Raw genomic sequence first — 23,993 nt, 5'->3', positions numbered from 1 at the left:
TGTTTCTGATATCTCTCTATCTCCCTCCTTTGGAAAGAGAAGCAAAGAAAGCAAAAACTCTACCTTTGAAACTTAAAGGAAGTTTTCCCTCTGCAGAAAAATGGCAAGCCCAAAGCAAACAGACGCAGACACCGGAGATTCGAAATTTCCTGCTGCTAATGTGGATTTAGAATTGAATCCAGGCAAGAACAAGAATTTTGAAGAAGACAGTGGGCCATCTCTAGTAGCTACCTCCAAGGAGATTAAGGTGATATTTTTTTTCTTCAACTCTAACCCTGTCTTGATTTGTCTATATAAAACTTGAATACATATTTCATGGCGCTGAAAAGCAAGTATATCACTTCTAAACCAGCATGGGATGGAAGTAAAATGTTTGAATTTGTTTTGTCTAATACTTGAGCTATTACATATGGATACAAAGATGTGAAAAACATAAAAAATAAGGGGGGTGTGAAAATAGCTACCCTAAGATGAAGCAGGGGAGGGAAAGGCAAAATGCTTTAATATTGCGTAGATACGAAGATCAGAAAAAGAAGACATGAAAGTAAGGGGGAAGAGTGCACGTTTACAAAGTAAGACTGAAAATCGCTACCCTAAGATGAAATGGGATATGGGGATTGAAGGTTGATTCGAGGATCTTATGGAACCGGACCGGAGCTCTGATACCATGTAAAAGAAACCATTGAATCCTATAGATACCATGAAAAACCATTGAATCCTAGAGAACCTCTTAACAATGTTTCCCAAGCTAATGTAAACATTTTAACAATGGAATTTCATGAAAATGCTTGAAAGCCTGTTGTTCTTATGTGCCTCTCATACATGCACCAGCACTGTAGTGTTACTAAGAATGTTGCAATGCCTATTTTACAGGAACAAATAGAGGCTGAAGATAAGAAGAAAAAGGACCAGGAGAAGAAAGATGCAATCCAGACTCTCAAGAAAAGCGTTATAGTCTCGGCGGTGATCGTGGCTCTGGCAGGGGCAATTTTTGCCATAACCAAGAAATTGAGAGAGAAATGAACTCAGCAGCCAGACAATAGAAGCAATGCCAAATTTTGCACCCCCTTCCCTCATTTGCTTCTGTTGTTTTTAAGTTTTTCCTTCTCCTTTTGTAATGTCATGCATGCCCACATGGAAATACTGCTTCTGATGAATTTGATGTAGATTTTGGTGAACAATGCCCTCTTCTCTGTCAACGATACATGTATGAATTCTGTAAGGAAACATGTAATCTAATACAATGTTCCTTTTGTTGCGTTTCTAAGATTGAATAAATTTCAGTTTCCTCTATTCTGGTTTGGGCCATAATCACAAGATTGGTACTAGTGTTATGCATTGGTAGCTAATAATCGTTGATTGGTGTGAATCTCACTACTAATATCCTATCATTTCGTTCCGAGAATAATTTTGTTCATCACTTTTAATCATGTGATAACATTCCCACTCTTTAATTACACTATAGAGATTCATAGTGTTCCCTGAACCTAAACTTCATTAACAAAACAATTTTGCCCACAACCTTTAACCTATTCACATAAAACTCACCATGTAATATTTTATTAAGATTTTCTATTTAAACCTCACACTTCTCTTTGTTCACCCCAATATTTAAATCATTAAGCTGTAAGTTTTATTATTGTGTAAAAAGATAAAAAAAGGTCATTCAACTTAATACTTAAACCTAATACATCTATACACACACCCCCACACATCCCACCACTTTTATATTAAGTTTTAGAAAAATACAAAATCCTCTAGCGTAGTAAAAATATGGGTACTTAACCCTAAACCTTAAATCCTAAACCCTTTATTGGAAAGAAAGGTATGCTTTGTGTCTAAATTATTGCAACGATTTTATTAAGAGTTATGTCATGGAGTTAGTTTATTTTTGTTTCTTTGGGGTTATGCATATGAGGGCTGATTTTTGCAGGCAATTTTGTATTTTTCCTTTTTCTATTTTTTCCCCATCTATTTGGGCTCTCAAGGTTTTGGTGACCTTCTTGCCTGCATAAGAGACAAGAATATTCCACTTCAAAATATTCATTTTGTGGTACGAAACATATGCACTTTAAATTTGTAAACAGTAGAAGATTATTGTACCGTTGTGTAAGTAAATAGTAGATGATTATTGCACTTTTTTATCTACAATGCAAATAAATATCTCCTTATTTAATTTCTAATTTAGAAATCTTTATTTAGTCTAGGACCTTCATCTTCTTCTCAAAAAATAAGGGCCTTCTTCATCTTTTCCCCCACTATTTAGTTTAGATATATGCTTTTTTTCTATAGTTTGTAATAGGAAGATAGTGGGGTTTAAATAGAAAGACTTTTTATTTTTTATTTTTTCAACTTGGGGTTTATTTAAGGATAATTTGGGAAGATAACGGGTTTTAGAAATTGTGAAAATTTAAATTAAAAGTTGAGGAACTGAAGATGGGGCAAAGAGAGTATGGAGTTTAAATAGAAAATCTCTATTTTATTAGTCAAACACTGATTTTTTTTTTATATCATTACTTTTATAATTTAATCACAGTTACTATTCTGTACTGTTGTTAAGTTTGAAGCTGAAAATGAAACTCTGAAACCAATCATTTTCCAGAGGAAAAGAAAAATGCCCAAAAATGTCTCCGATTTCTCTGAACGCTCCTCCATCTCCACCGCGCTCCCTCTACCTCAAACACAAGCCCCTGCACCCCTTTCCCACTCTCCCAAAACCTAAACTTTCTCTGAAACCCTCCCTCCACAAATCCCATAATTCCACCAACGTCCCCTCTCTTCTTCCCGCCACTCCAAAACCCCAAAACGACCTCCCTTTTTCTCGGACTTTCCATTCTCTCACTTCTCTCAAACCCTACATTCTCTCCCAACACAAGCCAATCCTCTTAGGTTGGCTCTGCAGCTCGTCTCTGTCTACTCTCTCTCCAAAACCGTACCCAAAATCGGCAAATTCTCCACCTTTATCGAAAATTTGGACTCCATCACATTGAAAAATGAGGGCTTGGCCGTGGGGGTATTGGTCCTTGCGAGGCTTGTTGCTGTGTATTGGCAGCAAGCGTTTCTCTGGGACGCGGCTTTGAACGCTGTGTATCGGGTTCGGGCTGCTGTGTTCGAGAAGGTTCTGGAGAGGGACTTAGAGTTCTTCGAAGGTTATGGCGGTGTTTCGAGCGGAGATGTTGCCTATAGGATCACTGCTGAGGCCGCTGATATCGCTGATACAGTGTTTGCTCTTCTCAATGTGATTAAAGCCTTCAAGTTTTGATTGATTGTGTTGCCAGAGCGACTGTTAGTGTGTTGATTGATTATGTTGTTTTGATTGGGTTTGTGAATGGCAGACCACTGTGCCTAGTGCTTTGCAGCTGTTAGCTATGGCTGCTCAGATGTTGGCTATCAGCCCTTTGCTATCTTTGATTTCAGCTGTGGTGAGGAAGTTATGCTTTATCTTTTGTGCACCTAAAGCTACTGATTATGCTCTTGGACTTGGTTGAGGGTGTGTCTTATTGTGTTTTGTGTTTTGGTTTATGGGTAGGTGATTCCATGTATGGCTCTTATCATCATCAGACTTGGCGGTAAACTCCGTAAGATTTCTAACAAGGCCCATCTTAGCATTGCTGCTCTCTCTGCTTATCTCAATGAGGTATATGTTATGTCTCAATTTACCTGCCCTCTCTATTGTATCTTTCCAATGAGTGATCCACTCTGTGTCTCGCGTTAACATTTTGCTGGACTTTCTTTGTCATAAGCTGGCTGATTGTGTTTATTTCTCATATGTTATTGTCCTATAGGTCCTCCCAGCAATTCTTTTTGTGAAAGCAAGCAATGCAGAATTGTGTGAGTATGCTAGGTTTAGGAAGCTTGCTCACGATGACCTCTCTGCACATTTGGAAAAGAAGAAAATGAAGGCGCTTATTCCTCAGATCGTACAGATTATATATTTTGGAGTGTTGTTTATGTTGTGTGCTGGTTCACTGGTGTTTTCTAGGAGTTCTTTCGACAGCGGTGTCATGGCTTCATTTGTAACAGCATTGATTTTTCTGATTGAGCCAATTCAGGTAATATTCTGTGATATGAAGAACCTCTACCCTTCTTAACTTTGTTTGTGGGTTTTTGTCATATTTGATAGATTTTCTTAACATGGTTAGTGTATAACTGGAAGTTGCCTTTTTAGGTTTCTCAGTATTTCGGAGCATTATTTAATGACCTTGACCTCACCTTCTTGAAATTCAGTAGATACTAGTATACTACCTACTTACTCTGCTTTGTGCTATTTATGAGATGAAAATAGTTTCAGCAGTCTCTCAATAACTTATTCCAGTAGGTGTCTGAAGTGTATTTGCTAATCATTCTGTGTGTTATTATTATTGTCAGCTATTGAGGAGCTATCTTAAGTTATCAATCTGAATGTAAAGAATCACGCAGGGTGTTGGAAAAGCATACAATGAGTTGAAGCAAGGAGAACCGGCTATTGAACGCTTGTTTGAACTTACTAGGTTCAAACCAATGGTATTTTTTTCCCTGAATAGAAGAAATCAGTGCTAAATTATGGTATATTGGTCTCTGTATTTCAATCCTTAATGCGCGCACACACACATACATATATATTTCTTTGTAAAATTTAGTTCTACATTATTTAATTTTGAGTTAATCTTTGTGAAGTAAAAGGAGTTACTTAAAAGAGAGAATAGGATGGTTGCTAATAAATTTCTGAACAGAGGAAGCCAAATTTAGTTCTACATTATTTAGTTTTGAGGTCAGCATAGTGCAATCAATAATAATGCTCATTGGGTATAATTATACTAATCATTCTTTTGTGCCTTTGACAAGATGCTTCATGCTACTTTATTATAACTCAGTGTTGTGATCATTCAATGTAGTTATTATTCATGTTGCTTTGGCATCTATCAATTTATTCTTGAACACAGATAAAGGAGAAACTGGATGCTGTTGATTTAGACCAAGTTACAGGAGAGGTCAAATTTTGTGATGTATCATTTAAATACGGGGACAATATGGCTTATATTTTGAATGGATTGAATCTGCATATTAAAGCTGGAGAGACAGTTGCTGTTGTCGGGCCCTCTGGAGGAGGAAAGACAACCCTTGTAAAACTACTTCTTCGGCTTTATGATCCTTTATCTGGTGAGCTCTTCAATAAAGATATAGCTTTTTCCAAAACCAGGGAAACCACTATCCCACTCCCACCTCTTACCTCTAAAGCCCAAGGGAATTCTGCAAAATTTCTCAACTCTTTGTTGTTCAATTTTGGAATATGAATTTTTTTGTTGAGGCTGCTTATTGGATTTTCTCATTTTTACAGGTTGTATACTTTTTGATAACCACAACATCCAGAGCGTGAAGTTAAAAAGTTTGAGGAGACATGTTGGCCTGGTTTCCCAGGATATAGTGAGTGACGTATGATTATATCTTTTGGTATTTCTATTTCTTTTTTCTGAAAAAGAAATAATAAAATTTTACTACATGCGCTAAAACACAAAACTTTAACTCTACTTCCATGCGCATATAAAGTTTGCCAGTTACCTCAGGTTGTTTGTGCTATTTGAATTTGGAGTTGTTTGATCTGCTCTATATGTGTTACATATACTATTGTTTATGCACGAGATTGCAAAATGATAAATTGGTAAGTTCAACTAGTATTGGACTGTATTTTGCACTCCAAAGACTACTTGAAAATGTTATGAAGTTTAGGAGGCTATTCTTTTGTATAATAACATGGGCGTATGGTTAAGACTTGAGAGTTTATTTTAAGGGTATGATGTGAACACTAGATAATTAAAATGTCTGAAAGATGAGACCCATGACTCTGGAAATACAGTTTCTTTCTTTATTTTTAATAAATCTTTTATAATATTTTGTTGTTGTTGTCCAAATCATAATATTATCTTGGTAACTTTGTATGTATTAGACACTTTTTTCAGGAACTGTTGCTGAAAATATTGGGTACAGGGATCTGTTGGCAAAAATTAACATGGAAATGGTAGAGGATGCAGCACGAACTGCAAATGCAGATGAATTTATCAGAAATCTCCCAGATGGATACAAAACCAACATAGGACCAAGAGGCTCAAGTTTGAGTGGAGGTCAGAAGCAAAGGTGAAGCATCCCTGAGCCTAACATTGGTATTTAGTATGATTGTTAGGTCCAGCCTGGGAAAAGAAAAACTCATGTTGCATATGGTGATTTCCTACATGTTAAGTTTGCTAATCAACTTCTCTGTTTGCTCTCCTCTAATACAGACTAGCTATTGCAAGGGCACTCTATCAGAATTCTTCTATATTGATTTTGGATGAAGCTACTTCTGCTTTAGATAGCAGGTCTGAGTTGTTAGTTAGACAAGCTGTCCAGCGCTTGATGGAAAATCACACGGTAAGGATGAGCACGTCCTATCTGGTTGGTTTGCCCACTACAGTACAATCTTTTATCTAGATCTTGAATGAATACATTTTAATGAATCAGATCTTGGCTTGGTTTGTGAAAAATATCTTTTACATTTTTCACTTGCAAAATTATGTCGAGTGTCTAAATGAATCAGATATTGTGCTTATTAACAGGTCCTGGTGATTGCTCATCAGTTGGAAACAATTCTGATGGCTAAACGAGTGTTCCGTTTAGATGCCGGAAAACTAGAAGAGGTAACCCGCTCGAGTCTTTTGGGTGGTCAGCATATGGCATGGGGCTCGTCATGTGATTGCGATGGCAAACAGTAGCGGCATACATGTAGATAAATAGAGTGTGGATTTGTTTTTGTTTTTGTTCACAGAGAGTGAATTTGTTTTTGTTTTTATCAAAATTGTACCAAAATAACCTAGATATGAAAAGTTACTCTCATTACAACCTACTTCACCTTCACCACTGGTAGTAGCCATTTACTTGAGCTTTTAAGAGAAATTGGTCATTAATCCATACTACAAGGCAAGGAAAATTAAGAAACCAAAACATCAATTATGTTAGTATAAACACTAAACCAAATCAAAGATAGCGGTGCTAGTCTTCATACTAATACTGACAACAAGCACATAAGATAAAATTTAGACAACCAACAACTCGCAAAAGGTGCATTACTCTCATTCAATAGAAATCCCAACATCCTAAGACTTTGATATTATAACACACACAACATAACACAAATTCTGGAAAAGATCAAACCAGATCTCTATTTCTTTCCTTGAAAACAATTTTTGCCTTCGAAATATTCTTGCTTTTCTTTATCTTCCTCCTAACATATTGCTTCGGCAAATGAATTATGACCATCTTCTCCAAATTCTGAGCATGCGCAAGCATATACATTGCAAACTCAACTCCATTAGATCCATGCGAAAGCTCTATCGTAACCTCCTTCAGCTGTTTAATAAAAGCAAGGTTTTGCATGCTCCAGTGTCCCATAACAAACCCAGATGCCTGAAAAAGCAAGAAGACATTGAAATTTCCAACAAAAATAAGTTAAGAACTACCAAAATATAGAGTCCAATTGCTTTAACAAGGTCTTGATTAAAATGACAAAACTAAGCGTAAGAGAGAGACTGAGAAACAACATCCACTTTTAAGTCTTAACTTACATTATTAGATTCGGGCTCGACTAAAGGCGGGCTAGACTTCATGTATAAGGTATACAAGTTATGCAGTCCAGAAAAAAGAAAGACCATTGCTGGTACTAGGTCATTAATAAAGCTCCTAATATGAACACGCAAATGGCGAATATTTTCAAATGGAGCCGGCATGGATCCATCCCTAAACAGAGCCTGCAATGTTATAAAGGCACACAACATCATGCTTCACAATTTACTTTTCAATTCTATTGAACAAAAACTAAAAAAAAAAAAAAAAGAAGAAGAGTTTTCAATCTAGCTACCGCAATTTTCTTAATGTAAAGGCAATGGCATCCATAATTTTTAAAACAATAATGAAATGTATGAAGGGTTCACTTTACCTTAATGGTCTCTTCATTTAGATTAAGAAAGTTAACCTCGGATGAAGTGTAAACATCATCAAATACATACTTATAGTCATCTGCTTCAGGATCCAGAAAAATCCCCACTTCTTTTAAACATCCAGGGTTTCCCAGACTTGGGTTGCGCACAAAATTCCCGAACCAATAAAACTTTTCGAGATTCGGGGCAAAAATACTTAATGATTTATCATTAGGGGTAGCAAATTTCCAGTCTATGAATATTTCTTCAAGTTTCTCACCGGAGATGTTGAGGTGGCAGATGTCAATCAGCTTGTGACACTCAAGAGAAAATGATTCCAGAGACCAGCTTTCGATGGTGACATTTTTTGGCCCATAAACTTGGTGAAGGTTTAACTCCTTAATGACTTTGCAAGAACACGAGATCCATTTGAAGAACCCCTCATCTACTATAATAACCTTGCTCAAGTCCAAGTACTGGAGATTAGAGGAAAAAGTGGAGGGCACTTCAATCCTACACTTCATGTCCAACGATAGATGCACCAAAGATTCACAAGGAAAGACACAAGATGGAAATGCCATGTCCTCAAACATAGAGATCTCAAGATCAAGAACTTGCACTTTACACCTTACTGCATTGTGGATCCATGTCATGATTCTATAATACTCATCACAGAAGCATTGCGTGGCCTCATCAGCAGGTAATCGATGGCGAGCCCAACAAACACTAAACTTCATTATCTTATTATCCCCACGGTGAACCAAATACCTATCCAAACAGTTCATCAATTTCAGCCTTTTACCACACGTCAATGTATTTGCCCTGGGAAATTCATCAAAATGCAATACTGGAGACAACAGGTAGAGTTGTCTACATCTTTTTGACACACAGCCGAAACGAGTGAGGTCTTTTATAGAAAGGCGGCAAAGAATGCGAAGGGCAACTTCGTCAGGAAGATGACTAAATATGTCTACCCTTCTGCTCTTAGCATGCATTCGTGCTTGACCTGGCCTACTTGCAGTTGCCATTAGCTTGCTCTTGTGTTCCATTGGGTGTCTTTTTTGCTTTTGTAAGAGATGTTGGTTTCAGTCTAGCTACAAGGGAAATTGTAGAGTTACCGGATTGAATGCTAAATCATCAATTATACTTATATTTAATTTTGTAGTATATACATCTATACACTGAACCAAAAGAAATTAAGAAATGAACCCAAATAAACTCAGAGTAGCCTTGATAGGGGCACATACCATTCATGTATAGACATCAGAAAATTGGAATGCATCTTCCTTGGTCCAGACTACGGGAAGGTGATGGATTGCCAGTCCATTCAGACAGAGCTGAAAACCCTAATTTTGATCATTTGGGGCTGTGCACAATAACTGGGGTTTGGGTCTTTTAGGGTTCCTGATGTGGGTTTAGTGTAAGAAATAGTAAAAATTCATACTTTTGTAACCCCAAAATTTTGAAATTTGAAATTTAAAATTTAAAATTCTTATCGAGAATCTGTCAGAGCGTCGTTTGTTTTAGGAAAGCTCTTGACTACCTTTAGAGTAAACTTTCGGTGAGAGTGTGACAACATCACGTGATGTTACCAACTCATGTTATAACACGTGTGTGCTCTTATAAACCCATTACCCAACCATGTTTTGACTCGCGGATTATAGTAAGAGCATCTCCAACAACTGGAATGCTAAAATGGACGAGCCACATTAGCAAAACTCTCTTCCACAGACTTGTCAAATTTAGTCACCAAAGCTGCAACCCATTTCCCTCTCTTTAAAATTGACAATTTAACCTCGCCTCTTCAAAACATTTATTTTACCGTGGAAGAACAAAACCTACATTAAAAATGCTAAAAACATGAACTTTTTCTTTTAAAATAATAAATACATAGACTTTCTTCACCTGTTTTTGAAGAAACCTATATTGAAAATACTAAAATAACAAACACTACATTAATTGAATTCAAGAGTATGCTTGGGCATAAATTATTAAAGTAGCAAACAAACCTTTTCAAATTGTCCAATAGGTCAACCAACTTCAATTTGAAGAGTTTGGTTTGCTACTACTGTTGGAGGTGCTCTAAGATTTTGGTTGTGTCTCAGTTTCACACAAAAATTTCTCATACTTCTTATGTTACTTGGTAACAACCCTCCCCAAAATTTTGCCCGTGAGATTCTCAAAACATAGTTTATTTGGGTCTAATAATCAAGTGGATTTTTGTTATATTTGAGAGTATTTATTAAAACTCAAGAAGAAGTTATTTGGCTTTGATTGTTAATAGAGGTTTAATTGTATTTATGGGTGGAATGATCCTTTGATTAACTTTAGACCACTGGTGACAAACACATGGTTTATGTCATTTTGAATAGACAGTCTATGTAGGACTTCGCATGGGACATCTTACTCACAATAAGGGATTCTATTCTAGCTAGAAGCACACAAATCTGAATCTTCGTCAAAGACAGCGGTGGAATTGGAAGAAAATAGCAAGACAAATACATACGTGTATTTAGAATCCCAATAGTGATTTGATTTCTCTCCTCATTTAGCTCTTGGAAGAAAATTTCATGCCGAAGCTCCCTTTACCCCAAAAGCAACAAATCCCAACATCCCCAACCCATGCACTAGACAACTCTCCCTTGTCGCCCGCCCCCTCTTTCCTCTATATCTCTCTCTTCGATCTCCATCACTAGAGCACCATGGGTGGCTGAAGACCCCGAGGTCTCTAATCACCCACCCGGTGTTGGAATTAGGAGAGCGATGAGGAAGGGGGTGGCCGGCAAAAAGAGAGTCGCCTTCAACATGGGTGAATTGGGGGAAGGGGCAGTTGTCAGGCTGGGTGAGTTAGGGTAGAGTGTTTTTCTTTTTCGCATTTTTCTCTTAATTTATTTTATTTTGATGGGGCTTAAAATCAGCACTACGGAGGAAAAGAATTTGAGGGATTTTTTTTCTTCTCTGGAAATTGGGGGTGACAATATAATTCCGGTTAATAATATGCCAACTACATGGGCTTTTCAGACCAGTACAAATGAAAAAACAATACGCAGTGTGGGAAATGCAAAACACCACTTGGTTTTGGAAAAAAAAAGAAAGAAAAGGAAACTCGAAACACATCAAGCATTCAAAAGCATCAATACACTTTACGACAACTACTCGTTCAGTTAAAGCTAAATACAGTACAGAATTACACCAAGAAAACAAACTAAGGATAGCCATAGTCATCAAAGTTCAGAGACCAAATTGAGTCGAGAGAAAAAGGTCTCTGCAGCATTCGGGAAAACAACCAAAATGCGCGAGGCCCATGCTTTCTTGTCCCTCTTTCTTGATCTTCTTCAAAGACAACTATGGCATTGGGAGCTTTCTTGCTTTCATTTAACTTCCCTATAGCATTAGATTGCTCAGGTGAATGCACAATCGCCATTTTCTCCAAGTTCTGAGCATGCTCGAGGACATACCTTGCTAACTCGATTCCATTAGACCCATTGGAAAGCTCAATGTTTACCAGCCTCAGTTTCTTAATAAAAGCAAGGTTTTGCAATTTCCAGAATTCTGCGTCAAACCCGGATGACTGGAAAGGCAACAAGGAATCAAGCAGATCAGCTGAAAAATTGATGAATGTTTAAGAAAGAACAGATGGAAAAATGCACTAAAAAGAGATAGGACTTTTTACTTACTCTAGCTTCAGGGTGGAAGGTGATTTGGTCAGATTTTAGGTACAAAGTACTCAAACTTGGCATTCCTCGAAAAAACCAGACCATTGCAGGGACCAGAAAATCAAACAAGCCCTCCATGTGCATTTGTAAATAATGAATCCGAGCACAAAAGAGTGTTGGTATAGGACCTTCCTTTAACAGAGCCTGGGATGTTAAAAGGCAAACCCAAAATAGAAAAAGATGAAGAGAACCCAAAAATCTTCGGAGAATAGTAATCAAAACAACCAAAATCAAGTTGAACTCATTAATTGGTCAAAATAAAAAACGCATATATACCATGTATGTAATGTTGGTGTGACTTGTGGACCATTGACTTACTTTTCTTTCACACCAAGAATTCCTATTATAATTGTAATTAATTTACTTTAATTACTGATTTCCTATTGTAAATAGAAATATGAATTTATTATTTATTTTTCCATTAAAGTTCCGTTGTATTATAAATATGACCTCCTACGAGGAGAACAATACACAGAAAATTCCCACAAACAAATATTCTCATATTAGGTTCCATACAGAACAAATTGCAAAAAAGATTCTTCTTCCAAAAATAGAAAATAATTCATGAGCTTGAAGGTAGTGTCTCTTTAATTACCTTGGTGATCTCTTTGTGTAGAATAAGAACTTTAACCTCAGGCATGCTGCAGAGAATCTCATATATGATGTCGAACTCTTTTCCAGACTTAACTTTCAAAGAAAGCTCAGCCTTCTCTAAACGAGTTAATTTCCCCACATTTTGGTGAGAAAACAAACTCCCCGACCAAATCAAAGATTTAAGATTTGGAGCGAAAAGATTTAACAACGATTTCCTGTCAAGAAAAATATTTCCCCAATAGATATGTAAGCTTTCAAGTTTCTCTCCTGAGATGTTGAGATTGCAGTCAGCACTCAAACCGGGACACCGAAAAACAAATGATTCCAGAGAAGAACTTTCGATGGTGATATTTTGTACTCCATAAATATCATGAAGACGCAATTCCTTTATGCACTTGCAGCAACATGAGATCCATGTGAAAAACTCCTCGTCTACTATACAAACTTCTCTCAAATTCAGGTATTTTAGATTAGATGACGAATCGAGGGGCGGTGCTTTAAGAACACACTTCATGTTCACTGATAAAGACCTCAAAGAATCACAAAGAAACATGAAAGACGATAATGCTAATGGTGTCTCTTGATGCACACAGATGTCAAGATCAAGCTCTTCAACTTTGCACCTTACTGCATCGTAGACCCACGTCATGATCCGAAAGCTCTCATCACAAGAGCAGTCCTCCACGTAGCGGTTATGCGGAACCCAATGGATGTGGAAGCGTTTTAACTTATCGTTCCGGCGATGAGCTAACAACCTATCCAAAGAATTCATCACTTCTAACCTCTTGCTACACGGGGATTTCTTCATGTCGGGAAATTCATTGAAATTGAAACTCAAAGTTGGAGTTGACAGGTGAAATTGTCTGCATCTTTTGGACGCACAGCCCACTCGTACGATGTCTTTTAGATCAACGAAGGAAAAAATGTGGTGGGCGATAGGGTCTGGAAGATTACTCAATCTATCTATCATTATACGTTCAGCATGCACTAGTCCTTGACCTTGACGACTTACAGTAGCCATTAACTTAGGTTTGTGTTCCATGATAGCAACTACGGTGTTTTTGCGTCTGTAAGAGATTGGAGTTGGTTTCAATTTATAGCACTAGCCTAGAAGGAAAGAGGAATCAAACGCTACAACAATTATCATTTATTACACACTAAACCAAAATAAAGAAAAGTAGTAACTTTTGATACTAGTACTTACCACCATTCGTGTACACCTTTACTATAGTTAGTATGAGGATATGCGATCCAATCTAGTTGGATCGCTCCCATCTTCCTCAGTCCTGCAAATTTTGGATCGAATTTGATGAATTCGAAGAAGGAAACAAAGAACCCTAATTTTGTTAATTCAGATATCTTGTATAATTTGGGAGAGAATTGTACTTGCACCTGGTTGATGCTATGTATTACCACTTGGTTTAGTGAGTGGTTTTTGTTGTTTCAAGTACTACTTTCTCGAAGTGTGGAGAGAAATGTACCTGCAACCAGTTTATCACACCCCTTTCTCTCTCATCACTTGTATTGGTACATGGTTTTAGTGCTTGGTTTTTGCTGTTTCCTGAGCTGTTTTCTCGAAATGAGTTTATCTCTCACCCCTCTCTCTGATCATGTGTATTGGTACCTGATTTTATTGCGTGGTTCTTTTTGTTTCCTTTAGTTTTCTCGAAGTGTGTGAGAGTGAAATGTACCTGCAACTCATTTATGTCACCCCTCTCATCAGGTGTATTGTTGGTTTCAGTGTAGTTCTTGTACTGTTTTCTCAAAATGTGAAAGTCAAACATACCTGCAACTTTCTCCCCCTCTCTCATCACTTGTATCGACACTTTTAGTGTGTGGTCCTTGTTGTTTCCTTTACTGTTTTCTCGAAATGTGGGAGTGAAACGTACATGCGACTCATTTATGTCACCCCTCTCATCAGGTGTATTGGCACTTGGTTTCAGTGTGTGGTCCTTGTTCTTTCCATTACTATTTTCTCGAAATGTGGGAGTGAAACGTACATATATATACGACTCATTTGTGTCACCCCTCTATCTCATCATGTGTATTGACACTTGATTTTAGTGTATGGTTCTTGTTGTTTCCTTATTGTTTTCTCAAAGTATGGGAATGAAACATACCTGCAACTCATTTATGTCACTCCTCTATGTCATTACGTGTATTGGCACTTGATTTCAGTGTATAATTTTTGTTGTTTCTTGTACCGTTTTCTCAAAATGTGAAAGTAAAACGTGCCTTATAACTTTCTTTATCTCTCTCAACACTTGCATTTCATTTGATTTCAATGTAGCTCTTGTTGTTTCCTATTATGTTTTCTCAAAGTGTGTCAAAATATCCTTCGTGTGAAATTCTTATTTTACAGCTCCAAAAAATGTGCATAAAACAAAACTATTGAAAATGACAACACAAAGCTTATCATAATTCAGACAAATAGTTACGCCACACACTTCTATACGACTTTGACTAAAAGTACTCGATTTGTTAAATTAATAATTGAGACATCAAAATTGATGTGGGCTAGCATCTTGATAATGTACATAACAGAAAGTTTCTTCTTTTTTGTGGACTTAGAAAGTAAAAAATTATATATCAAAGTTAGGAATTTGTTATTGTTTGAAATCTATAATAACAGTACAAATCTTGAACATAAACGTTAAGAAGAAGTTTATAAATTATTTAAGTAAGTAGAAAAAATTATGTTAGAACTTTAAAAAATATTTACGCAAATAATAAAGTTAGCAAATATGAATCAATGAATTTAAAATGGTAAAGAAATTAAAAAAGAAAAAGAAGAAGATATAGCAACCAGAGACACTCTTAAGGCCCAAAACTATAGAATTAATAGTAAATTTCGCGTATCCTTTGAAATTGAATTTTCCTTAAATGCAACCATCACTTTTTGTTCCTATTAATAAAATCTATTTTTTTATAAATGAAAACTCATTAGTAGGATCCAACTCATCAAGTTACCTTATCAAGCTCAAGATTTAATTTATTATAATTTTTAGATTGTTCTGAATATCCAAAATATCCCCACGTCTTTGCAATTGTTGTTTTCTCAATTGATTGTTCTGAATATACTTTGAACATATTTGATGCAATTGTCATTAATATTCAAATGGTGTTTTTTTGTTGTTGGTTGAAATGAAGGATGATATATTATTAATGATAGGAAAGGATTACATTTGATCGGAAACTAAAACATCAAATGGTGTTTTAAATTTGCTTGAATTTAGGAATTTTTTAGGGTAAGTTTAAGTCTATTAAGAAACATTTAATATACCTATCACGTCTTCTTTTTTTTTTTGGTAAAAATACCTATCACGTTTTAACGTAAACTAATGTACCTATATATATTTTTTTAATGAATAATCTACATATCTTTTGTAACTCTACATGTGCCTATTTTAAGTACCTGTAAATAACATACCGATTTATTATTTTTTTGTTACCTAAATATTGTACCTATTTTGTGCATAGCCTAAAAATAAGTATGACCTACTAGTAATGGATAATGCTCTAAACTACTCTTATCGATAAACAAAATAACTGAAAAACAATTTTTAAAAAAATATTACCGTATCTAGGTAAAGAGTATAGCCGTGGGGATATACTATTTATAAATTTTTTTTTTGTTAAAAAAGGACCACCTAAAGCCGCGCGGCTATATATTTTTTATTTTAAAAATCCTGAGTATAGCCGCACGGCTACACAGTTTTTAAATACATTAAAAACAGGACCCACCCAGCACTTAGCTTGTGTTTTGGTCTCCATAAATAGAATATTTAAAATGTATCTCTATAAATAGAATTTTTAAATGGTATAGCCTCGCGGCTATATCCATTGAATAGAATTTCTGAATTTCTCTCTTTTAATTATGTTTTAATAATTATTTAATTAGTGAATAATTAGTATTTAACTATTGAAATATATTTTATTTTTATTCAATAATATGTGAGTATTTTGTGAATAATACGTGAATTTTATGTGTCTTTGAAAATATTGTGAAAAATAAGTGTTTTAAACATAAAAAAATACATATGTACATACATACACAATACGAGTATTAAACGTGAAAGTGCTAAATTTTTTATATGGCTAATAATTATGGAAAATAAAAAACTCAAAAGAGGAGAATACAGACTCGAGTAATGACCTAATAGTAATGAATAATTTTCTAAACCACTCTTATCAATAAACAAAAATCGGGGAAAAAATTATAAAAAAAAAATACAGTATCTAGGTAAAGATTATAGCCGCACGGCTATACTGTTTATAAAAAACAATCTTAAAAAACCCAGTAAAGCCGGACGGCTATACGCATTTTTATTACATTAAACACAGAACCCGCCCAGCGCCTAGCGCGTATAGCCGTGTGGCGATACCCTTTAAATTTTAACGTATAGCCGTGCGGCTATACCCTATAAATAGAATTTTTTAACAGTACTCGTTGAATAGCATTTTCTGAATTTCTCTCTTTTAATTACTTTAATTAGTAGTTATGTTTTAATTATTATTTACTTAGTGAATAATTAGTATTTAAATATTTCTCTCTTTTAGAACATAAAAATCCTGCAAGAACAATAATCAAAACTATACGCAATATTATGTCACCGACATGACCAGCCTTTACATGCATCCACGTTTTCTGAACCAAGAAAACTATATGCAATCATATATTATCAAAATCAAGTTTGAAAAAAATTGAATAAACCTGAAGGTAGCGTCTCTTTACCTTGGTTGTAGAACTAAGACAATTAATTACTCATGCTGCATAGAACCTGAAATAGGTAGTAAAAATCTACTCTGGATTCAGGCGACAGAAGAAGATCAACTCTCTCTATCTAAACACATTGAATTCCTCAGATTCTGGGGAAACAACAAATTTCCCCACCAAACCATATATTTAAGGTTTGGAGCAAAAAGATTCAACATTGCATCATACAGCATTGTAGATCCACATCTTGACCTAGAAAGTCTCATCACAAAAGCAGTCATCAATATCGAAAAGTTAGGGAGAATCCAGTTAATACGACAGCTCTCTATCTTATTATCCCCGCGATGAAACAGGAACCTGTCCAAAGAACTCATCTTTTGGACACACAGCCAACACGAATTACGTCTGTCAGGTCAAGGAAGGAAAGAGCGTGGTGGGTAACTTCGTCTGGAAGATGACTAAGTCTGTCTGACATCATACTCTCGGCCTGAACTCCTTGACCTTGACAACTTGCAGTGGCAATTAACTTAGGCTTGGGTTCCATGAGACTAATTATTTCCGTGTTGCTGTGTTTTTAAGAGAAGTTGGTTTCAATTCATATACTACAAACCTATAAGACAAGGGAAATTAAATACTAAAACATCAATTATATTCATTCGTACACTGAATTAAATAAAGACAAGTAGGTTGGTTTTGATACTAGCACTTACCACCATTGATGCACCCTTACTCTAGCTAGCAGGAGGATGCTTCAGCCAAACTGGGTCTTATATAAAATGGAGAATGGTGCTTGGCTGGTTTTGTGGGGTTTTGTTTAGGGGAAGATTTTGACACGCTCAATCTCACGTCTGACATTCTGTCTATGACTCACGAATAAGGAGTGCATGAGGTAATTTAAGAGTGATTTTGTCAAAATCACGCGTTTTTTATTTATCGTATTGGCACTTGGGTTTAATGTGTAGTCCTTTGATGTTTCCTTCTATTGAAGTTCATATTTTAGGAAAATGCATGTGACACACGAATCCTATTCAGACCAAAAGTTGGTTCAATTTTCTTCCTATTAGCCGAAGATTTGAATCTTGCATACATTTACTAATTTTTTTGTATTAATATGTAACAAATATTTATATGCTAAAGTTTGCAAAAAAAATTTATGCTTTAATTTAAATCTATGAATAACAATACAAATCCTTATTGTAAATGTTAAAAACAAGTTTATAAAAAAAATTAAAATAAGTAGAAAAAGATAAGTTACAAATGAACAACTATTCATCAAAACCATTCACTCTGTTCTTAAGTAAATTATCGTCCCCTGAAAATCCATCATGTGCACTAATGTTGGATTGTCCATGGAATTGATTTAACATATTTCCAGGGATAGAATTTCTGAGTTGGGTGGCAATCAAAACAGCCAAACAGGCTAGCAACAAAAAGCAGCTACAAAAAAAATCAAAAAAATATAAGCCAAATTATGTGGCTCTTAAAATATTGGAGGAACCTCTACGTAGTTTACTTTTGACTTAAAAAAAAAAAAGCACATGTATGGTCTAGGATTGTCAATCAGTACACAGTTGAGTTAAACAAAAATAACACGTACACTTATATTCCAAGAAAACCTCTAACAACATAGGGAAGACAGTTGATCTGATTGAGCTCTCTGGAAGTTTGGGGAGGCAACCCTTGATGACCATTCATCTGGTGAGCTGTTCAGATTATGATTATCTTCCTCTTTCTCTATCCTCCAAAAAGACAAGTTTGGCACTGGAAGCAATCATGCTTTTTGTTATCTTCCTTACAGCTTTCGACTGCTGAGGTGAATGAAAACCTGTCATTTTCTTCAAATTCTGAGCATGCTCGAGCACATATTTTGCAAACTGAATTCCTAGATCCAAGGGAAAGCTCTAGGTTACTTCCTTAAGTTGATGAATAAAATAAATGTTTTGCAATCTGCAATATCCCATATTAAACCCAGAACATTGCAGGAAAGGCAACAATCAACAAGCAAATCAGTTGAAATTTCCGCACCCAAAAAAAAAAAATATCATGAAAGAGAAGGGGAAAGAAATAGGCTACACTTTCACTTACATTAGTTTTAGGTTCAAAGAATTCTGGGTCAGACATTATTTCCAAAGTATTCAAATTACACATTTCTTGAAAAGTGGAGACCAATCCTGGGACTAGCATATCACGAAAGCTTCCAACATGAATAGACAAATAACAAACATTCTCTAATAGCAGCGGCATGAAATCTCCATAGAAGACAGCCTACAAGCTATAAACACAAACATAAGGGAACCGAAAGACAAGAATTACGAACCCTAATTAAGAAAAGAACTACCTGCAATATATTTGAGAAAATAAGTCGATGAAATAGTCGTTACTAACTAAAAGTTGAAACTATCATGGTTTTTGAAGTACTTGATCTTTCAAAGTACTATTACAAAGTTTCAGACTGACAATTCTAAAACAAACAAGAAACATCAACATGAAATTTCATTCTAGCCAGTATAACCAAATTAATGAAAAATATAACCAAATCATATTGCCATTAGTTTTCTGAAATTAACTGACCCCTATTGCCATGCTGGGAAAGAATATAACCTAAACAAGGCAAAATTGAAAAAACAAAAACCATTAAATTAAAAGAACATCTTGAAGAGTAGTGTCTAGTTACCATGGTGGTCTCTCTGTTTAGAGCAAGAGTTTCAACCTTGTTTATACTGTAGAGAACCTCAGACAATATTTTAAAGCAACGGCGATTAGATTCCAGAAAAAACTCGGCTTTTTCTAAAGACGTAGATTTCCCCAAACTTTAGCCAATCCATACATCATCCCCTGACAATTTCAAATACTTAAGATTTTGAGCAAAAATATCTTCAAGATGTAACTACTTGATGCACTTACATGAACATGAGATCCCTTTGAAAAACCCCTCATCTTCGGTGAAAACATCATCCAACTTTAAGTATTTCAGCCAATCGCAGTGTTTGAAAAATCGGCCTAGGCGGGCGGTAGGCGAGCGCTAGGAGGCTAGGTGGTTGCTAAGCGGGCGCTAGGCGGCTAGGCGGTCGCTAGGCGGCTAGGCAGTAGCTAGGTTGGAGCTAGGAGGCTGGGCGGGCGCCTAGGTGGGTTGGGTCTTTTTCCGGTGCGAACCCGGAGGACGAAGCGAATGCGATTGCAAGTTCCGTCCTGCGCGACTGCAAGCTCGAACATATTTAAAGAGTATAGCCGGTCGGCTATACCTTTAAAATATTCGAATGTATTTAGAAAGTATAGGCCAACGGCTATACGTTTAAAATATTCGAACATATTTGAAAAGTATAGCCGTTCGGCTATACCCTTTAAATATACAATTCTGTCATATTATTTTACGGTTTAGGGCTAAAATACCAAAAACATGAGAAGAAAGCTTCAATTGCACATCATATCTAATTCAAAAATCAACAAATTACTGTCCAACTTCTTAAATTACCGTGACAAGAAGATGAACTAGGTGTGCACAGTGCTGGAGGATGGTGATGGCTCCTTTTAGAAGGTATAAGGTAATTCTTCGTTAATAAGTTATAAAAATATGGAATGCAAAGTTTTTCACCATATAAGATCAAATTTACCTCGATACAGTCATATCGATGGATAATGCCAAGTATATTAAGCAGCTGCCTTTTTTGTACTCACGTATTCGCTTTGTCTGCACATCAAACATTGCATCTAAACTAACCTACAGTTGAAAGTGTTAAATTTCAGTGTAATCTATCAGACATACCTTCAAGACAAAAGAGAAAATATGAACAGGATAGAAGTTCTAAGAACTTGTGACCAAACCTTCACACCACTCATTGCTTCAATGTACTCAGCGAGCCTCATTTTGTTAACCTTCTTAACCTACAACATAAGCATATATACAACAGATTTTAATAATGATAATAAAAATACAAAAGAAGCCAAAAGCTTAATATACAACAAAGCATATTACTTATGTTTCAGAGTCGACGGGGAAAATATTAGCCTTTATGTGCAAAGTTCTCAAATTACGCAGTCCTTTCAAATACGAAACCACTGCTGGGATGATCTTATCAAGCAAGCCCTCTATTTCCATACGCAAATAAAGAACATCGATATCGAATGGTGTTGGCATGGGACCTTTCTTCAACAGAGCCTGCAATGTCATAAAGACAAAATCCAAATAGAAGAATCAATTGAACATAAAAATCCTGCAAGAACAATAATAAAATTCATACGTAATTTTCTGACATGCATCCACATTTTCTGAACCAAGAAAACTATATGCAATCATATATTATCAAAATCAAGTTTGAAAATATTGAATAAACCTGAAGGTAGCGTCTCTTTACCTTGGTTGTCTCTGTATGTAGAAAATACATACATTCTCTAATGGCATATCACGAACGCTTCCAACATGAATAGACATATAACAAACATTCTCTAATAGCAGTGGTATGAAATCTCCATAGAAGACAGACTACAAGTTATAAACACAAACATAAGGGAACCGAAAGACAAGAATTACGAACATTAATTAAGAAAAGAACCACCTGCTATATATTTGAGAAAATAAGTCGATAAAATAGTCAATACTAATTAAAAGTTGAAACTATCATGGTTTTTGAAGTACTTGATCTGTCAAGTACTATTACAAAGTTTCAGACCGACAATTCTAAAACAAACAAGAAACATCAACATGAAATTTCATTCTAGCCAGTGTAACCAAAATTAATGAAAAATATAACCAAATCTTATTGCCATCAGTTTTCTGAAATTAACTTACCCCTATTGCCATGCTGGGAAAGAATATAACCTAAACAAGACAAAATTGAAAAAACAAAAACCATTAAATAAAAAGAACATCTTGAAGAGCAGTATCTAGTTACCATGGTGGTCTCTCTGTTTAGAACAAGAGTTTCAACCTTGTTTATACTGCTGAGAAACTCAGACAATATTTTAAAGCAACGGCGATTAGAATCCAGAAAAAACTCGGCTTTTTCCAAAGACGTAGATTTCCCCAAACTTTGGCCAATCCATACATCATCCCCTGACAATTTCAAATACTTAAGATTTTGAGTAAAAATCTTGACACAGTTATGAAGATCCTAGTGAACAAGAACAAGTATTTCTTCAAGTTTTTCAGCTGAGATGCTAAGGCTAAGGTCAATACACACAGGGGAATCAAGCACAAAACTAAAAGATTTCCAAGAGGAGCTTTCAATGGTGATCTGATTTATTCCAAAAATATCTTCAAGATGTAACTCCTTGATGCACTTACATCAACATGAGATCCCTTTGAAAAACCCCTTATCTTCGGTGAAAACATCATCCAACTTCAAGCATTTCAGCCAATCGCAGTGTTTGAAAAATCGGCCTAGCGGGCATCTAGGCGGTCGCCAGGCTGGCGATAAGCGAGCGCTAGGCGGCTAGACGGGCTCTAGGCAGCTAGGCCGCCGCTAGGCAACTAGGCGGTCGCTAGGCGGCTAGGCAGTAGCTAGGTAGGAGCTAGGCGGCTGGGCGGGCGCCTAGGCGGGTTGGGTCTTTTTCTGGTGCCGAACCCAGAGGACGAAGCAGTGACTGCGATTGCAAGTTCTGTCCTCTGCGACTGCAAGCTCGAACATATTTAAAGAGTATAGCCTGTCGGCTATACCTTTAAAATATTCGAATGTATTTAGAAAGTATAGGCGGACGACTATACGTTTAAAATATTCGGACATATTTGAAAAGTATAGCCGTTCGGCTATACCCTTTAAATATACAATTTTGTCATATTATTTTACGGTTTAGGGCTAAAATACCAAAAACATGAGAAGAAAGCTCCAATTGCACATCATATCTAATTGAAAAATCAACAAATTACTGTCCAACTTCTTAAATTACCGTGACAAAAAGATGGACTAGGTGTGTACAGTGCTGGAGGATGGTGATGGCTTCCTTTAGTAGGTATAAGGTAATTCTTTGTTAATAAGTTATAAAAATATGGAATGCAAAGTTTTTCACCATATAAGATCAAATTTACCTCGATACAGTCATATCGATGGATAATGCTAAGTATATTAAGCAGCTGCCTTTTTTGTACTCGCGTATTTGCTTTGTTTGCATATCAAACATTGCATCTAAACTAACCTGCAGTTGAAAGTGTTAAATTTCAGTGTAATCTATTAGACATACCTTCAAGACAAAAGAGAAAAGATGAACAGCATAGAAGTTCTAAGAACTTGTGACCAAACCTTCACACCACTCATTGCTTCAATGTACTCAGCGAGCCTCATTTTGTTAACCTTCTTAACCTACAACATAAGCATATATACAACAGATTTTAATAATAATAATAATAATACAAAAGAAGCCCAAAGCTTAATATACAACATGAGCATATTACTTCTGTTTCAGAGTCGACGGGGAAAATATTAGCCTTTATGTGCATGGTTCTCAAATTACGCGGTCCTTTCAAATACGAAACCACTGCTGGGACGATCTTATCAAGCAAGCCCTCTATTTCCATACGCAAATAACGAACATCGATATCGAATGGTGTTGGCATGGGACCTTTCTTCAACAGAGCCTGCAATGTCGTAAGGACAAAATCGAAATAGAAGAATCAATTGAACATAAAAATCCTGCAAGAACAATAATAAAATTCATACGCAATTTTCTGACATGCATCCACATTTTCTGTACCAAGAAAACTATATGCAATCATATATTATCAAAATCAAGTTCGAAAATATTGAATAAACCTGAAGGTAGCGTCTCTTTACCTTGGTTGTCTCTGTATGTAGAATTAGACAATTAATCCTACTCATGCTGCATAGAACCTCAAATAGTTAGTAAAAATCTACTCCAGATTCAGGCGACAGAAGAAGATCAACTCTCTCTAAACACATTGAATTCCTCTGATTCTGGGGAAACAACAAATTTCCCCACCAAACCATATATTTAAGGTTTGGAGCAAAAAGATTCAATAATTTTATGGCCTAAGATGACAGAACCCGCCCCAGATTCCTCAGAATCCGAGACGAATCCCGTGGTATTTCC

General features: G+C 35.9%; 3 protein-coding genes across 3 annotated transcripts; 2 read left to right on the top strand and 1 right to left on the bottom strand.

The window, feature by feature from the left end:
• Positions 1–20: 20 nt before the first annotated feature.
• LOC103341766 (uncharacterized) lies at positions 21–1,293 on the top strand. Its single transcript, XM_008245313.3, has 2 exons — positions 21–247; positions 874–1,293. The coding sequence occupies exons 1-2, from the start codon at positions 101–103 to the stop codon at positions 1,021–1,023; spliced, it is 297 nt and encodes a 98-aa protein (XP_008243535.1). The 5' UTR covers positions 21–100; the 3' UTR covers positions 1,024–1,293.
• Positions 1,294–2,563: 1,270 nt separating this feature from the next.
• ABCB29 (ABC2 homolog 12) lies at positions 2,564–6,856 on the top strand. Its single transcript, XM_008245314.3, is given in 11 exon segments — positions 2,564–2,898; positions 2,901–3,238; positions 3,336–3,422; positions 3,530–3,637; positions 3,786–4,052; positions 4,420–4,503; positions 4,923–5,139; positions 5,318–5,403; positions 5,924–6,111; positions 6,255–6,384; positions 6,570–6,856. Coding segments are annotated over 11 exon segments (1,935 nt in total). The 5' UTR covers positions 2,564–2,624; the 3' UTR covers positions 6,726–6,856.
• A 296-nt stretch (positions 6,857–7,152) lies between these two features.
• On the bottom strand, positions 7,153–8,974 carry LOC107881802 (F-box/LRR-repeat protein At3g58900-like). The gene is made up of 3 exons (XM_016796596.2): positions 7,946–8,974; positions 7,575–7,757; positions 7,153–7,416 (listed from the first exon to the last, which is right to left on the bottom strand). Exons 1-3 carry the CDS (start codon positions 8,972–8,974, stop codon positions 7,159–7,161), a joined length of 1,470 nt encoding a protein of 489 aa, XP_016652082.1. The 3' UTR covers positions 7,153–7,158.
• Between the last annotated feature and the right edge of the window lie 15,019 nt (positions 8,975–23,993).

Source organism: Prunus mume, linkage group LG8 (assembly GCF_029339155.1).
Source record: "Prunus mume cultivar Tortuosa linkage group LG8, ASM2933915v1, whole genome shotgun sequence".
In the NCBI taxonomy this organism is placed as follows: domain Eukaryota; kingdom Viridiplantae; phylum Streptophyta; class Magnoliopsida; order Rosales; family Rosaceae; genus Prunus; species Prunus mume.
Note: the sequence above shows the minus strand (reverse complement) of the source record. Positions and strands in the feature narration are given on the sequence as shown.